This window comes from Lathamus discolor, chromosome 9 (genome assembly GCF_037157495.1).
Source record: "Lathamus discolor isolate bLatDis1 chromosome 9, bLatDis1.hap1, whole genome shotgun sequence".
NCBI lineage: Eukaryota > Metazoa > Chordata > Aves > Psittaciformes > Psittacidae > Lathamus > Lathamus discolor.
In genome coordinates this window covers 19,459,528-19,478,904 of record NC_088892.1, presented here as the reverse complement: position 1 = coordinate 19,478,904, position 19,377 = coordinate 19,459,528, and the positions used below count along the sequence as shown (strand labels likewise).

General features: G+C 37.8%; 1 protein-coding gene across 8 annotated transcripts in view; it reads right to left on the bottom strand.

Annotated features, from left to right (window-relative positions):
• Positions 1-19,377, bottom strand: part of DIAPH2 (diaphanous related formin 2) — a 234,385-nt gene that overhangs the window by 68,271 nt on the left and 146,737 nt on the right. For all 8 annotated transcript variants that reach the window (XM_065690008.1, XM_065690010.1, XM_065690011.1 and 5 more), the window contains one exon: positions 14,560-14,695. In XM_065690008.1, the coding sequence (XP_065546080.1) occupies positions 14,560-14,695 (136 nt within the window). The remainder of the gene's footprint in view (positions 1-14,559; positions 14,696-19,377) is intronic.

Sequence of the window (19,377 nt, the reverse complement as noted above, 5' to 3'; positions counted from 1 at the left end):
ATGAAATGCCTTCCAAACAAGTTTTGAAGTAAACAGAACACAAGATTATGACATTATAGTTCTGCCCTAGATATTAGACTACATTTATGGTTTTATGCTTTTTGTTAATGCAATACACTGCACTTCATCTGCCTGGAAAAATTGTCTCATTTATCTGGTCTTCAACATCAGATATAATAGCTGCTTAATTCATTAGTGGAGAGTGCAAAAGATGGTCATTAGAAAAATATCTGGCTAAGTAACAAGAGGTTGTTAATAGGTAGGAAGCTTTACATGTTGAGAGCTTATCAACTGAACTTTTCTGAAAAACTAATAGGTGGATTCGATGTAAGAACAGAAGACATACAAATAAGCAATACTAACATTAGGAAAGATAAGATCAGAACATACGTAAGATTTTGACCAATTTAAAAAGACTAAAATAATAGAAATAAGTGTGTATAACTTCACGTGCAAGCTAGAAAGTCTTCATTAGGGAATGCACAAGAGCTCCAATATAAATAGTGATCAAAGAAACAATGATGAATGACCTATCTGATCAGAGTGTTCAAAAGTCACATACTCTATTTCTAGTACTAACATACTGTGTACAAGCTTAATTACATTCACACAAGACAAATGACAAGTTGAAAAGCTTTTACAATAACCAGGGGAGTGGATTCTAACAAGAAATGCCTAAGGCAGCACTATCTCTTTAGACTACATAAAGCAGCCACTGAAAGCAGGTTTGACAACCTCCTCCTGTGCTTAGAATCTGCGAGTCCCAGAAGAGAAAATTCATCCCAACAGATAACTTCACCAAGAGAGTGCTGTTTTGGTACAGCAGGAAAACATTTAGGCTGAATTAGTGGAATTACCTTTGCAATCAACAACAACGATCTAAAACACATTTCCAAAGAAGATTATAGGAATGAGTCTGGAGATTTTAAAGATGTAGCAAAAAACTCTGAATGGAATTATATGATATAGCACAGGCAACAGCAGAAGCAGAAGCTGTATGATCTTTTCAACCCACTCTACCTAAAGCATCAATCTGCAACTCCTTATTGATGGTGTCTATTGAAAATGGTACATGATAAAATGTGGATGAGTGAAAGAAACCCACGGTTGTCATTTAGGCTGCTGTGTAAGTTACAGCATGAAGAAAAGCATTCCTGGATATCTGGAGTGGTGAAATAAGTCTTGACTTCTGAGCAAGGATTTAGTTTCCAAATGTCTTCTAGTGCAGATATGAGTAAAACTGCCGATCCAAATAACAACTAGTTGTTTAAAATACCTATCAAGACAATGTATTAGAAAGTGTCTGATCAGGTATAACTAGTCTGTCTTGATTTTATTTCATATAACACTGAACTCAAAACCTTACAATCAATTAGCAATTTAATTCTAATGTAAAGTAGTTCCAAAGAAGTAAATATCAGAGAGAAACAAAGCATATAATCTATTCCCAGAACATAAAACAGGGGAGACCTAGGTTATAGATACAGAAAAAAATTCTTCCCTGTGAGGGTGGTAAGGTGCTGGAACAGGGTGACCAGGGAAGCTGTGACTGCCCCATCCCTGGCAGTGTTCAAGGCCAGGCTGGCGCAAGCTCGTCTAATGGAAAGTGTCCTACTCATGGCAGGGGTTGGAACTGGATGAGCTTTAAGGTCCCTTCCACCCAAACCAGTACGTAATGCTATGATTATTTTTAAAATTCAGCTTTCACAAGATGAATAACCTGTCCCAAACTCAAGCCATTCTTTATATTTTATCCACCACCAAATGGCAGGTGGAGAAGCAACAACAGTATTAACTTTGCAACTTCAAATATTTAGCAAAAAGGCAGGAAAACATGTTCCAAAAAGGTAAATTTAATGTAAATGCGCCTTTGCATGTGCAATACTATTGCAGGAAAGACTACAGTAGTGTACAAGCCTTAAGTCTCCCTCTGTAAAACATTAATTCAAAAGTTTAATAATCAATACGTGAAGGACTAAAAGTTTCAAGCATCCTTCTAGACAAGTCCTATTATCACTGATTCTCCCTTCTGCTCTGTAGGTACATGTAATTTTTTGTCACCCTACTTACATGGAAGATTCGCTTGACAACTACTTTAGACAGTAATGTTAGAAAAAAACACATCAAGACACTTTGCTGTTCTGCCTGCTTTATGTTGCTTGTGTCCACTGTATAAGAATGTATGTAAAAACACGGTCCAGAGATAAAGCCCATCAAGCACATCAGGTCTTTCACCCAACACAAATAAGCACATGGAGCTGACATTTAACCTACCTCTGGAACACAGTGTAGGGATTAAGGTGTCTTCATTTTAAACAATAATTATTTGAAACAGCCTGCTCTAGCACTGTATTATGACCACCTGATATACAACTACAGTTCTTTGGTACAGGTAGGTAATTTATTTTAGCATAATCTGTGCACTGCTAAATCAACCATGAGGACTATGTTCTCAAGGTAGAAAACAAACACTTTGAGAATGATGGAGAATGTTTAGGCTACCTTTTTTTTCCACAGACCCAACACAATCCCTCACCTGCTTCTCTAGCCATTTTCTCTGTTTTAACAGTTCCTCTGAAACAAAGGAACCATTTCAACATGAGGATGAAGATAAAATATTTCCCTGTGCTATCAGTGCCAGCACTTTATGAAATATGACCCTTAAGTTAGATTTAGAATCCTTTTTGTAGATATTACATTCCTTTATCACTTCCTGACAAATCTCATCTAAACCTCAGAAAGAGACCCCAACATCCATACCTCCTGATATTAAAAGCAAAATCATGTTCTTTTCTATTTATAACTCTTATGATTAAAATGAAACCTGAAGTTGACAAAAAATATGCAGGTGAAGTATCATTTTTGCTTGCCTGAGGAGCAATAAAGGCTCAGTTGAGCCAAGACAACAATAGGTTTTACTGGCTTCTTTTTTTGAAACCAACTGCTGCTCAAATTTCAGACTGGAAACTGAAATGTGTTTAGTCTGTTGTAGCTTATGAGGCTTTTAAAGTCATTAAGAGAGCCCTGCTAAAGACAACACTAGAAAACATGTGGTAGTGCTCTTTTTAGGGGGACTAACCTAAACCATCAGTGATAAATGTATCACAGCTCTTTTGTAGACTGTGTATGAAGATGGGAATATTGAACTTCCTGGGTTTCCTCTGATTCGCTGAGCATTCTAGAACTTGCTGATGTGGTAGTGGCCACCCCTGGCGATTTTAACTTTATGAGTTCTTAGTTTCTCACCTCTAAACAATCATCTCAAGCTGTCCTAGAAATAGATTCATATCTTCTTCAAGAAGACAAGTAGCAATTTCCCCGAAGCCAAGCTCCCTTCCGAGGAGCTATTTTTAAAGAAACAGAGAAATATTTAACTTTCTTTTTTACTCTTTCTTGCATAGTAAAAGGAATATTTTTAACATCCTTTCCTCTCCCCTCATTACAGAAAACAAAGCAGATCTAGGTAGGGTCAAAGTAAATTTGGAAGAGATTTTGTCTGAACATTGCCTCCAAATGTCAGCTAGACTTCCATGCACTACATAAACAGTCACATTTTACCCAGCCCTAAATGTTCAGTATATACTAAAGAAGGGAATTTGAAACCTAACAAGGTGCTCCTGGTCAAACTCAAACACAGGAAGCCTGCAGAGGATGGAAGCGAGGTAGCCTAGCAGGAAAGCAGAGAAATCGTCTGAAGAAGAACTAGAAAGTTAGTGAGACCTGTTTCAGTTTCTTTTTGTGGCCTCTATTGTACAAAACTTCACCTCAGCCTTTACTATATTATCATCTATCAAAAAGATAGGAATAAGCATCTTCTAGCAGATTTTTTCAGTACCTTCACAATAACTGGTTTTTGGTTTTTTTTTTTTTTTATTTTGCACTAGAAAAGAGGCCATTTTGATCAGAACATAAAAAAATCCCAATAACTACTACTGTTGTTAACACAAAATCTAAGAACTGAAGTAGCACTACTGATGGGAAAATAAAACAACAAAATAGCTTCAGCTTTTTGAGGTACATGAATAACTGAGGACTATATAAACTGCATGACACTTGAAGCCACAACAGACCTCAGCCTATGCATCTAAATCATGATCCACATCCTCGCTATTTGGTTTCTTTGGCTCAGATTCTCAGATAAAGCTCCGTGAGGCCCTGGGAACACGTTTTTGTTTCTGGACTGATTTCCTGCTTTCTCCTTTGCTTCTCTGCACTGATTACTACAGGAACACCCATAGGTTTTACTGTTGCACTTTCTCCAGTGTACTTTGCAGAAACATCTTGTAAGCATTATTCTAAATATCCGAATTGTAAACTAATCTGAGTTAACAGAAATGTAGCTACAGCACAGCCATCCGGGCTAAAGTTTACAGGAACTTCCCAGGAAATTCTTCATTAATTTGGGCCCTTCCTGAAAGAGTCCAGTCCAGTACCATGGCAGGTAACACACGCCAGCTACCTGCCTGCCTCTCCAAGTAGTCTTAAAATTACACTTCTATTCACATCTTGCACTACCCTGTTTTGCCTCGAACTTGTAATTACTTTTTGTAACTCTAATGTGTCCTGCATAAACTTTTGAAAAAGATTTTCTATTCATAATCAGTACCAGAATTTTAATTGCAATATATTCACTTAAAAAGGTCAGTTTTCAGTGTCTTTCAGAAAGTGCTGTTTTCTGTTCTCCTCATATATTTGCATTTCATTCATTTGCTAAAATCATTCTGCATGCATAATAAATACCTTCCGGAAGCAGTTTTCCTTGGCATTCTAGATTAGAATACAGCCTCATGACCGTTATTTACTTTTTAATTAAAGGAGAACAAGTTAGGACAGGGCAACTGGTAAGTGAACCTATACCTCATGTCAGATTAAAAAACAAGGCAAATCCTTGCTTACATGCCAATTAAGCTCCCTGTTTATGATAACCTGATCTGAGGCTTAATAAAGTTAATAGAATGAGAAAAACCTGTTTTGTTGTACGGGCAGGTTATTGAAAACAACTTTTGAAGTGTGCACACTTCTTCACTTGCTGAAAATGTCACAGTGGTCAAGGTCTACTTCAGCAGGAATGTATTGATTTGAAATACATCAGCATTACCCCTGGGGCCTCATTCTGCACAGACCTATGGCCCTAGCAAGGATAAGTTTCACTAAACTTAAAAAAATACGCTTTAATACGGATTTCTTAGCGAGAAATGGTAAGACATTGCCTCTATGTGGGAAGGAAAAGATTGCACTGCTCAAAAAACAATAATGACCATATGATACGTAAACAATTTTATGCATCTGTAATCAAGTTCTACTGTTTGAAGGCTACATTTCAGTTACAGTACTAAGAAACTTCTCATTACTGTCATTAGCAAATCCATAAGGCAGCACAAATCGCCATTGCTTTTAGCATTAGGAAACTATTTTCTTTAAAATGTTGCTTATAGTTGAACAACTGTTCCAATATTTTAAGGAAAAAAACCAGTCTTGGGAACTGATTTTGAGGAAGGAAGATTTCCTTTAACATTCTTCCAGATTTTGGGGTTTTGTTTGTATTTTTTGTTTGACAGAGTTCATTTTCTTCATAGCAGCTACTATGGGGCTGTGTTTTGGATTTGTGCTGGAAACACAGAGATGTTTTTATTACTGCTGAGTAATTCTTAAACAGAGTCAAGGGCTTTTTTGCTCCTCACTCCATCAGCGAGGAAGCTGGGGGTGCACATAGAGTTCGGGGGGACTGAGCCAGGACAGCTGACCCTAACTGACCCAAGAGATATTCCATACCAAAGGGCATTGTGCTCCGTATATAAACCAGGGGAACATCCAGAGGGATGCCATTTGTCTTCCCAAGTCACCGTTATGCATGATGCTGTCCTGGGAATGGCTGAACACCTTCCTACCTGTGGGGAGTGGTGAATGGATTCGTTGCTTTCTTTGTGTGTATCACTTCTGCTTTACCTATTAAACTGTCTTTATCTCAGCCCACGAGTTTTCTCACTTTTACTTTTCCAATTCTCTCCCCATCCCAGGGGGTGGGTGTATAAGGGGGGGTGGGGAGGTGCTGGTGAGCAAGCAGCTCTGTGGGGCTCAGTTGTCAGCTGTGGTTAAACCGTAACAATGTTTTTAGCTAAGTTTGTAATAACATTGTCTGATTTATATTTCAATTATTTCAAGTCCTAAAACAAATTTAGCCAACTGTACTGATGTCACAAAAAATCACAGATTTCAGTGCCAGAACCAGAAGTGACCAAGGTCGATCCTAAATTCATTTTGGGATGACAATTATAAAGTCAAAAAGGTAACAAAGAAATGTCTCTGTGACACATAAAGATATTCCTCAGAGAGTTACTGCTTTGTAAGAGCCTTTCAACCTTACAGAAGAAAACTTCTGTAACTCATCTTTTCTTATTACAGTCTGCAAGAAACAGAACTTTTTGAAAAGCTTTTATTTAATTTTAGAGAAAAATCAACTGCATGCCCATATGATAGAGAACCAACGATATTTTATGAAATGGCTTAAAGAACTCTTGGCCAGCTCCTGACTGCTGTATCAGTATAGGCTCACTTTTATCATACATTAAATCTCAAAAGAAGGGAAGTAATTAGTTCAGACTAAAGTGCTGAATGTCATTTCTTAGCACAACAGTTCACAATACATCCTGTCTAAAACAAATTAAAATAATCAGATCCTCCAAAGGATCTTTATTAAGCTTCATTGTTGTGAGTTCAGTTTGCCAATGAAGGTTGGCAAGTCCAGCATGCTGTTCCAGGACTTTTCCTACTAAGAATGTGTACATAATAAAAGGCAATGGCAAATGTCAAGCTGTAACTTGTCCGTGGTTTTGAATCCTTTCTACAGAGATTCCAAAGTGACCCTGAAACTACTTTTTATTTCCCCATGATGATTAAACTAATACCACATGGACTGGACAAGTATGGAAGCTGAATTTGACACTGCATTTAAACCATGACAAACACAGACATCAAAACTTACTGTATTTAGAATATGTAGCCAAGATATGTAAACTGAATATAGATTTGAATATACATTTCCTCATTAATACAGGTCTCTGTTTTGTTATACTAGTACAGTCCAACTACCAGTTCTTTGACTTTTCTGCAAAGTTTCTAGCTGGTATTTTTCTCATCACTCCAATATTTCACTGACTGAAGAGGTATTTTGTTTCTAGCTTTTGATGGCTCTCTGAAAATCATTTTTTATGTGGTGAAGCTGAACATTCTGTACTCTCAAGACAAATGTTACATTACAGCTCTCACCTTATGGAACATGACACTGAATCATGTCTCGCTAAGTTTAAATCTAAATTTTCAGACCTGCAAAGTCACACTTTTACCTTTATTGACCATCTGGCAATGTCTAAAAAAAACCAGCCATATTTCCACTTTCAGTTTGCAACAAAAATCTGTATACCGGGTACAGAAGCTTTGTTTCTGCTGCACATTTACAAGATGAAATGCAGTATGTTTAGAAACTTTTGCATCTTCTAGCAGTGGACTGCACGACCCAGCAACAACTAGGAACTTCAAGTCAAAAGTCTGATTATACAGCTAGCCAAGAAACACTGAAATAAACATAACATTTAAGTTCATCTACATCTGAATTTTGTCATTAAAATAAATGTGCTTTGGTGCTTTACAGAACTTTTTCTTCTAAGTGTACACTGCCTTAGCATCAGCCTTTTAAATTGCCTTTAAGCACAGTGACTATACTTGGGTACAAAACTGGGCTAGCATTTGTGGCAGTGTTGTAACTTTTCACTAGTCAATACTTCAGACAGAAATTTATTAATGAAGATCAATTATGATACATACCGACAAATGATCACTATTTAATTTCTGAAGTTAACTATGTATACTACTGTTAAACACTTGAGAGGGGTGTAAACAGGAAGCATGCAGTAAAAAGAGGCTCACCAACATGATATTCTTTCCTGTTTGAGAAATTACTCTTGTGAAGGCAGCAAGTCCTATTAGAAATGAGACACTAGCACCACAGGAAAACATCATCATTTCACTAAGACAGAGCTTGGTCACCAACCTTGTCCTGCTATTACAGTCAAACAAACTTCCATTTTTCAACAGTTCTACATGGTCTCCTAACTACCTGATTCCCAAACAAACCCTATACTAAAGGAAAAGTAGTTTATCAAGTAATTTGATTGTTTATACAAACATAATGTTACACAGCACTTACTTGGATAAATAATACTGCAGCTACTTTTAAAATTAACAGTAATACCTGCTTTTTGAAATAAGAACTCTTCCTCCAACGAAAAGGAGAGCTGAACGTGCATTCACAGCTATCCAAAGTTACCCTTGGTACTGTTGGCTAACTAGTCCCCAAGAAACCTACTTTTAAGGGAAAAGAATTCAACTCTTCTGCCTTTCTCCACCTGTAGTTATCCCAGCCTCAGATTTCAGAGAGTCTAATAATTCCCCCCCTCTTGACAACTTACCTCATTAAATCCATTTGATTGCAATGCACCATATGCCATATTCATAAACAAACATTTTTCCATTGCAACATTTTAAAAGGTGAGATTACATTTGAAGTTGTAATTTCTTTCTAACTTCTTGTCCATCCTCACGTCTATTTGCATTTCTTTGAGCTGCTTTTGACCCATATTAATAACATTTAGAGTAATTTTTATATCCCTTGCCATTCTCAAGGCAGTTCCAAACTCCTGGATAAACAGATCTTACAAGATTTTGAGCAACTCATGCATAACTGCTTTGAAGAAATAAAGAAAACCAATCAAACCTCATCCTGGTTCTATAGGTACTCATATTTAAGCATAATGTGAATCTCCATCTAATTTTTTTCAGTGAATATTGTATTTCAGGAGGACTACGGCATATTCAAACAGACCATCGACATCAGTATGAAGGATAATGACTTCCCAAAGGAATTGTAATGCTTGCCTTATTGGCATCCAGCACCATAAACTAATAACCTGTAGAATGCAAATAAGCCCCAAGATTTATCATTCCAGGTACCCCATACAATCACCAGCCAACAGTGAAATTCATAGGATTAAGGCTAAGACATTTACAAAATAATATGTATCTCATAATAAAATTAGCATGGATCTCTGTTTATGTAAAGCACGTACAAGGAAGACGTAACAATGGGGAAAACCTGGAATCATAAGACAACTTTAACAGCAGGAACCTCTAACTATATTCTGCAGCAGTCAATGCAAGTGTAACAGCAGCTCAAAGAAACGCAACAGAATTATTGCTGATACTAGCACATACCACTCTGAATAAGTGGCATATGAATTCTTTTATATGAATACTCAAAAAGGGAAAGTAGGAATATCCGTCAGCCACTAGCACAGAACTTCATTTCCATTATCTTCATCTGCATTAGGGGAGAATGTTAATATATCTTCAAAACAATTAATTCAATACTAATTGGGACTGAGGAAGCTCATTCTATCTTTTATCCTAATACTGGTAGTTAAAAGGTGATTTTAATTGCCAGAGTAATCAGATATAATGAAGAGCAAAACTGTTTCTGATTAAATAACATTTGCATCAGAATTGCTGTTACAGGCTTTTCAGCTCCTAGAAAGCTGTGTTAGGTTCTTTTTTTCTCTCTTGTTCAGATATGCACATGGAGGCTCTGCTGCAAGAATTCTGCAGATGTTAAGTCAGATGGAAGTCGTGAAAGACTACGTATAAATGTACCATAGCTCAGCCTGCAACAGCCCTCAAAAATAGGAAACACTGCTGAAAAAGAGCTATAAGGAAAGTTCCATGGAATTAGTGAATGCTAAAGAAGTGAACAACTGTTTAATCCTTTTCCTACCGAATTCCTCTCCCATAATAAATAAGATTGGTTCATGATTTAGACTGTGAAATTTAAAATCTTTAGGTATGTGCATAAGTCACTTCAGTCTTGCAATGTCTCCAGGCCTCACCAGGAAAGCAGCATAACCAAGTAATAACAAACAGATGCAGAAGTAACAGCAAAGTGAACAGAACCCCAGAAAGGAGCAAATATTCCCATGCTCTACAGCTGCCCATTTACAGCAGCACTGTTCAGAAGGAAGAAAACAGCAGCTGTCAGAACAGCTCGCCATGGCATTGCCTGCACCACAGATGACAGTGACAGACTTTCAGGCACTACATAATGGGAAATAAGGATTTATAGTAAGAACTTTTAAAATGGAGGTTTTAATATTAAACAGCAGGTCTCACTATAAATTGCTTTAAGGTCTAGTTTTAAATCAATAATATATGAAATATACTTCACTAGGAAAAGTTTCAAACTTCTTTGGAAAAAATTATGCAAATAAGAGTAGAATTGCATGACAATATAAAAATTTACTTTTCTCAGCAAAATTCAAGCAATTCTAACTATCTTGATAAGGTTTTTAACAGTAATTTTAATCAGTTGTTAAACAACCACTTTTATATGGATATTCTTCAAAACTGTTTGAGCATGTCAGATAGGGAGAAATGGTGTTAACTTCTGAAAATACTTCACAGAAATTGAGGTTTTCTATTAAGTTGAGCACTATGTAATGCCTCATCCATCGAAATGCTTTTATAGATAGTCACAAAAGTTGCATTTGACTCAAGCCATTACATAGCCTTTGCTGTCCAAAACATCTGTATCAACGATTTTACCCTAAATAATGCTGAATTCATTGACCATGCCTCAAGAAGAACCATAGAATCAAAAGACCTTAGTTTAATTGAATGCTCATTTTTGTTTAACTGAGAACCACTTCACCTTTCTGTATGTGTTGCTCTGCTTATTTACAACAAATCAGACATATTGATATACCCAAGTTTCTTGAAGCAGAGAGGTACATGTTGGGTAAGTTCCTGCTGTAATATATTAGTTTAAAAGGTATACATTGATTTTGTCACCTCTCAGCCCATTTTGTTTTGCATGAAATGCAAAATGTGTTTTGAAATGTGCATGTGCTTTAAGATTTAGAATTACTTAAGTTTGTACAAGGTTGTCCAGTGTAAATCACCTCAAAGTTTCCTTGGAGTTGAGAGCTTTCCTATATTTTTACATTCCTCTTTACATATTTTAGCATGTTTAGCACAATTTATATCAGTTTAGACATGGTATTAATGTGGCATCTCAGTTACACAGAGCACAAATCACCAAACTGAGTAATCTGGTCTTTACAATATTAGCAACTCTAGGTTACTTCAAAACTAGGTATTATAGAGGACAGGTCTCAATTCTGGCCATGCTGCAGTTTTCACCTTTCTCAGTTACACTAAGAAGCATATATTAAGTGTAATATTTAATTAATTCTAATGCATTCTAATCTGGTTTCTCCAGTGTCCACAAAAAAGAAAAAAAAAAAATAAGGTAGCTGCATAACCAGGTGACAGCAAAAAATAATTATTAGAGAACTACACAGTAAAAGGCTGAAATATGTAGGAACCCAATTACTCTGATCTGAGAGGCTAGAGCAATGCATTAAAATTTTATTCCTGAAGATACATCTAGCGAAATGACTCAAAGAGTTAGGTTAAAACACCCTTTGGGTGAAAATCACCTTGTCAAAATGACAGCTTGGGAGGACATCTGCCTCCTCCCTCTAAGTGTTTTGTGTCACATCCACTTAGCCAAATTTACAAACTATTTATATAAGCAGCAATGAGCATACAGACATAGACGGATCAACAAAAAATCATCAGCAAAACCAGTATAATGTGGTGGAGTCCAGTGAAGATAGACCTATCCTCCTGCCTCTGACCATGGCAATGGAGTTGTGATATGGCTATTTCAATGTATTAGACAATATAGTTTACAAGTATAAAACTAATTTTGTGTCACTGGTTTAGAAACATTAAAAATGGGAGTTTTGGTCCATTTGGCCATGTGCAGTTATTCTCATATTTGTTAGTTTCAATAAAAAAGAAATGCAAATGCAAAATCAAATTTTAGTTTAATCTCTTCATGGGAAAAGTCCTTCATGATGAAAAGAAAGATGTTAGCAGTATACATGTGTCACTGCTAAGCTTAGCCTACTCCTCACCTGCTTAAAAAATTAACAGATGGACACAGGTATGCTCTCACCAACTGGGCTGAAGCGATTGGTGTAACTTTGAGCTGTTTGCTATAGCCCTTAAACACAGACCAACCCATTGACAACAGTACCTAAAGTGGGCTTCTCCTACTTTTCAACAGCTAATAAAATACATTAGCTTACATTGTCCTGAGCATAGTTACAATTAACCTCTCTCAGTACGTCTTCAAGCACACTGGTAGAGGGGAGGGTGATGATGAGACATTTAGGTGGTTCTTACCCCACTCACAGAAAAGTGCCTGTCCATATTAAAAAGGACATTTGTTGTCAGGTGACAGACAGTAATTTAAAATAAGTCACAAGGTGAAAGAAAGGATTAGAAAAGTCTCCATGAGCTTAACTTCACAAAATACAGTAAATGTATTTATGTATCACCCGTATTTAAATTCTGTATTTTGTTTATAGTTAAACTGAAATTATTAGAAGAATCTTTATATGGTATGAAATTAAAGTTTCTCATCCATACAAAGCCATGGCATTGTTCACTAAAACTTAAGCTGCAGTAGAGTCCATGCAGTGCCACTGCCACCTTAAGCAAGGCCAAAAATAACAGGATTTACAGTACCACTGCAGGGACCCTTCAAACCAGCCCTGGGGAAGTCACCTGAACACTGGCAGAAACCAAGCAAATAAACAGCAACACTTAGAGGCTTTGGGGCAAAGTGAAGTACACAAACATGGGAGAATTTTTAAAAGATTCCCACAAAAATAATGCACCTTCTATCATCATATTCAAATTACAGAACATCACTATAAGCTCATTTTTAAAACTCAGAATGCAAAGACTTAAGATTTGGGAAAAACAATTTATGACAATCACCAAATACAACAGCAAATCTAATTTATGATTTCTTAAAATATAATTGATAGTACATATAAAGTGGTTGCAGAAGAACAATTTTATACTTGCAAATAAAACTTGTTCTCATTTTGTCCACTTTTTTGGTTTTGCAGATTTATATATGTGTTGCCCATTTTTACCAAATATAAACTGTGAAATTACTGAGCAGATTAAAAGCGCAGTATTGTGACACCTGTATACGTATATCAATACAGATAAACCAGCACTACTTGCTGAAATCGTTGTCAATAGGATTCAGTCTCACAAAGTAATGCTGAAATAGATGACACAGTTCTATTAACACAAGTGTAACTGGAGGTTCTATTAAAACATGGTTGCCAAATGGGAAGGAGAGGCTGGCTGACTAACATTCCCTGAGGACTGGCTTTCCGCACACAAGTCAGTTTTTCTGGGAAATGTTCTGATGTGCCAGAAATATATTTTAAACAAATGCAACACCAAACAGTACCATTAGTATTACATGACACTACTTTTGTACTTCTGCATCATCAGCGACAGGAATTCGGCCCCGTCACTTGCTTTTACTGCCCTGTATTTACCTCCACACTCATCCTCTTAAATGTTGGACTGGGTCTGTTTGCTTGGTCTAATATTTCTCCCGTATTTTTAATCCTTGTATAAACTGACTTTACAGGTTCTGTATATATGCTTTTGAAAGGCATCCAATCAATCCCATCCAATCTCCAGCATTGCACTAAGTTAGTTTGTCATAATTACATGGTTTGCTACATCATCCTTACACAAAGTTAATACATCATCACCTCTTCCATAAAGCTCATCATAACAAAAAAACAAACAGCATTTTTCCATGAGTATGTAATTGTTCAGTGGATAAAAAGAACAAGTGTTTTACACCTGGGTCAGATCAGCAGATCTCATAGAAACGGAACAAAAAATTGCAGCCTCAAGTCATCTCTTAAGCAATGCAATGTACAGTTACACCACCTCTACTTGCCCTCTGGAATCACAAGTAAAGAATAAAGCCTGCATTTCAGAACCTGCTGAAAACCTGCACAGCATCAGAATCCGGACCACCCAATTCCTCCTACTGTCTTACACTGCTCTCTCTTAGAGTGGCCTCATGCAAAATACAATATTCTCACAGCTGACAAGATGAACACATTGTGTTTTATCATGCTGAAATGTCACTCTGTACTTAGGCTCCAAGCTCAACCATGTTTTTCAGCTCTTAATAGGACTGTTGGGAGAACATTCATTATAACATGGAGCTTCCAAGGTCAAAAAGAAAGGCTGTAATTGCCACAATAGCTTGATTATAGAGATGTTTACAGAACGAAATTAACAACAGAGCAGGGAAGATACTTCTTGGAATTAATCCGTATTAAAAAAAAATCAATTAACTATTGGAAATGCAAACAACCCAATAATTCCCAGCAAAACACCTAGAAAGGAACATTACACATATCACGTGGCACGTACGGAATGACACAATCAGGTAGGATAAAACAAAACTGAATTTTCACTGAAAAAGATAATTTATTTTAAGCTTTCAAAACAGACGGCAAGTATTTTTCATACTGATCAGGAACAGCCTTCAGTTGTCACTCCTTACTTTCTTGTTCTTCTTAGCAAATCCGTCTACTAAAACTGATGCCTTACCTTTGTTCATATCAATCAACTGCTGCTTCTTCTTCTGTCGTTCCAGTTTCTCTTGTTCAGCCTTCTCTTTTGCTAATTTGGCTCTCCTTGTTTTCTCCTCCATTTCTTTTCTTTTGTTGTTTTCTTTTAATGCCTCCTGCATTAGATAAAATGAACACGAGTGTGTTATATACTGGGGAACACCAGAAAGATTAACAGAAGTAACCTTGCTTGCACAGACACTATGATTACATCCTATGAAGGGAGGGAAAAACCAGGAACTGGCACTCAGTACTTCAAGCATCTTTAGAAATCTTAGAGGGAGCACCACTTGGCACACTACCTGTATACATAAGCATTATTAGATAATTAGAAAAATGAAAATTGAAATAGCTGTGGCAAGTTTTTCAGCAGCAAAATGTTTGTGTTGGTTTTCATTTGTTCTTTTTTAGTTTGGTCTGGTTTATTTTTGTTATTAAGACTGCAAACCTAGCTTAAATCTGCATCTTGCTGTTAGGAGGGATGAGTGAGGATGAAGCCCAAATTCCCACTACAACAAACTTTAATAACAAGCAATCAAAGCTCAGTTACTAACATTAAAGATACAAATATTTGTGTTGAAACAGCCAAAGCAGTCTGGATCATGTAAATGCACAAAATGCATCAAAAGTAATGGAAAACAGTTTAATTCATAGGTTAAAACTCTAAATCTGAAGTCTCCTAGTCAATAGGTTGCACAAACTACCAAACTAAAACCTACCCATGTAAGAGAACAGACCTAGCTTAAAACAAACACACACACACGCACACACACACAAAACCCACCACAAAACAACCACTTCCCATGATCTTGTCTCGATCCGGTCCAGAAGACACCCTTCTTTTCCAAAGGAGGTGGATCCTGATTTCTTGCTGTGCTGGGCTGGCCCGCTCAGCCACCCTCTCACTCACCCTCCACAGTACAGCCAGGAGACAGTAAGACTGACATCTCAAACAAGAATGGGGCTTGCAGTCAGTCCATTACAGCTCCTGCCACGCTTTCCCCCTCACACTTTTCACCTGCTCTACTGTGGGTCCTCCATTAGGACACAACTGCCCCAGCTTGGTCTCCTCATGGCCACAGGGAGCCCCTGCTCTGATCTCCTCCTCCTGTGTCTTGAAGGGCTGCTGCTCCTCACACTTGGTCCTTCTCACCCCTCCCTGATGCTGCTCTCGGCTACACAGGTTTCCACAGAGGCACCAGGAGCTGCAGTGCCGGGCTCAGCGGTGCCCTGTGGTGGAGCCGACCAGAACCAGCCGGATCCGGCTGCGTCCGGCACGGCGCAGTCCGTGCCTCTCCTCTGCAGAGGCCCTGCCGCCAAGCAGCCGGACAAGCAAACCCACCTCAGTCACTCAGCCCTTGCCATCACAAAGGCCTTCGTAACTCCTTTACACTCCCAAAATGAGAAATACTTGAATTCCCTTCAGCCGCTCCCCAAGACCCTACATTTCTCCTCAGTTTCAGTTTCCCCACTTTTCATTTATCACGAAGAACTCCACTGAAATCCATCCTGATGGAGTTTCACCTGATGCCACAGACAGACATGATAAATGTTAGGGATAATTTTCTTATTTATATTCACAACAGCTACAAATTGATTGCTCCCTTTCCAACTCAGTATACTAACAACCCCTGCCTATGAGCACTGCAGGTCTGGGCTTTAGGTGATTCTGGGAGGCTCAGTGCATGAAGTCCAAGTATTATTAATAGTAAAGAAGATACTGGATCCAAAAGCAGAACTAACACAGCACATGTTCATTAATGATGTTTCAGCTCAAAAAGCTGAACAGTCGAGACGTACTAAGCACAGGACATATAAATGTTTTCGTATCAATGTTCACCCTATTTCCTATGCAATTTGATAATGCCTTAAAAACAAGGGGAATCATTTACATTCATAAATACAAAGGCAGAAGGTCCTGCCCCTCTGCTCTGCTCTTGTGAGACCTCACCTGGAGCACTGTGTACAGTTCTGGTGTCCTCAACATAAAAAGGACATGGAACTGCTGGAACAAGTCCAGAGGAGGCCACGAGGATGATCAGGGGACTGGAGCACCTCCCGTATGAAGACAGGCTGAGGAAGTTGGGGCTGTTCAGCCTGGAGAAGAGAAGGCTGCGTGAAGACCTCATAGCAGCCTTCCAGTACCTGAAGGGGGCCTATAAGGATGCTGGGGAGGGACTCTTCATCAGGGACTGTAGTGACAGGACAAGGGGTAACGGGTTCAAACTTAAACAGGGGAAGTTTAGGTTGGATATAAGGAGGAAATTCTTTCCTGTGAGGGTGGTGAGGCACTGGAATGGGTTGCCCAGGGACGTTGTGAGTGCTCCATCCCTGGCAGTGTTCAAGGCCAGGTTGGACAGAGCCTTGGGTGAGATGGTTTAGTGTGAGGTGTCCCTGCCCATGGCTGGAGGGTTAGAAATGGATGATCTTAAGGTCCTTTCCAACCCAAACCATTCTGTGATTCTTTGTGGATGTCTTCGTAAATATCCAAGACAATAAAACACTTATTACTGCACAATTAATATTTCCTTAATAAATCTGGGGCAGACTTTATTACAGAGTTCCATGTAATTCCTCAGAAATGATGTTTCAAATGTTTCTAAACAAAAACGACCATTCGTCTTACTGTGTACATGGTAGGAAGACAACTGTAGTTTCCAAAAGAAAGTCCAATCTAAATGATCTGCAATCATTGAGATTTAGATCAATTTTATCATGATTTGGCAATCCAACACAGCCAAAAGCTTCCAAAGACAGAATATTCACTCAAGCAAGGGACAGCATACTTCAGCATACACATGCCATTTCATGAGTGTACTGAGGTAAAATACTACATATAGCCCCTTCTTTAATAGCTGATACTGCTTTGCAGTATAGCACAGCCACCAGTGATGTTACTCGTGGACGCACCTGAAAATTGGATCAAGAACTGCATTTGCTGTACCATCACATAACCAATCACACTTGGAAACACCTTTTCTTTCAGAGAAGAGAAAAGAGAATTAAAGGACAAAATCAATGTTTTATCCTTTTTGGTTCTGGACAGTTCTGTCTCTGCACATTCAATCACACTTGACAGAGATTTCATTTTACTGCAGCTTCACAGGCTGTAATGAAAGTAAATGCTCACAATCTTATGAGAGAAAGCAAATAAGAAATGTCATGGCTGAACTAGTAGCCCACCAGCCATTGACATACTATGATTAGATCATAGATTCTGTCACATTTTCTAACAGGAAGACTGCAGCAGACTGAACTAAACAAGCTCTACAGGTATTGTATCTGGAAATCCATTTTGAACCAGTCCCTACAACTTCAAGCTGAAGGGAGATTATATGAAAATACAGATCAAATTTCATAAAATATGCTGGCTACTAGTGATGATTCAAACAAAAACCATTCAAATGAAAGGTTTAATCTTCCTGAAAAACAGCAAGATAACAAAATACCAATAACCGTTCATGAGAGTGCCTATCTTCATCTATCCACATCCACACCTGCATAGCAGATGGGCCATTCTTATTTCTTCAAAATGTGCATTTCCTACTATTTTATTTCCTTCTAGGATGTAAGTGCTTTAGAGTATCTTCACATATAGTCTCTTACCAGAAACTGTAACGAGAGAGTCAAGGACAGCAGAGACTTAACAGTACAATGCAGCACTGCACATAGAGCATCAAAAGCATTTTGATAACAACATAAAAGGGTTACTCTAGAGAAAAATATATGTCCACTCTCATGTCCACTTGCTGTAGTACTCTGGCAACTGCCTGGTAACAACACTAGTATTTCTGGTTATTTAGCGCATTTTTTACTGCCACCCCAAATTCTCTCGAACCTCCTACTCACCCAAACAGTTTTATGCCACATTCCTTGAAATTTAACGTATCTTTTCATCTACATTCCAATTCAAAATTAATATTGTGGGGAAAACCAAACAAATGAAACAAAAGAAACAACAACAAAACAACAAAAACCCCACTAACAATCAAGGATGATGTATTTGTATGATCGCCACTGTTTAATGCATGCAATCCCTTTCCTTCGCAAAGCACCTCAGAAGCAAACCACCTGGAATGTACTTGTCGGTTATTACTCTCCATCGGGCAGTCTGACTCTTAACCACTTTTTATTTGTTATATCATTTACTGCTGTACATTTAGTCATACTTGGATGAAAGCCTGAAATAATTTGTAAGACACACTCCCAGTTGCTTTCAAGTTATGTGCTGAATACAAAATAAATATTCATATGTATTTATAAGCACATTTTATATTTGAATTAGTATTATAAATAAATTAGATTATCGTTTTTCCAAGGTGATTGAAGATGACCGTAAAGAAAGATAAAGAGAATTTTGACTCAAGATGTACAGTGGTTTCTACAACATTTCTCTGCCTGAATTACACCACTAATCCCTTAAATTTAATTTTGTACTGTTTTACTGCAAACGATTATTTTTCCATCTCATGTGGCTTCATTATTTACTATTTCCTCACTTCCTACACCTCCACACTGTGGAGGAGCCTAATATTTCAAAATACAAAGGTGACGTGATTTTGCGCCTGCCATGCGATAGTGTTATTTGGGTTCTACCAACCTAAAGTTAAAAGAAATCTGGACATCATCTCATGCTTTCACCTCTTTTTCTTGGGCATGCTTTTATAGTCCTCTATACCTATTCTCTTCTAAACTTCCGTGTTTCAGTGGACTTCTTTTAACACAGAACAGTGCTATTTCAGGTCATTAAGTTATATTTAAGTATCATATGTCAGTGATGGCCTTTCTGTGTAGTTCT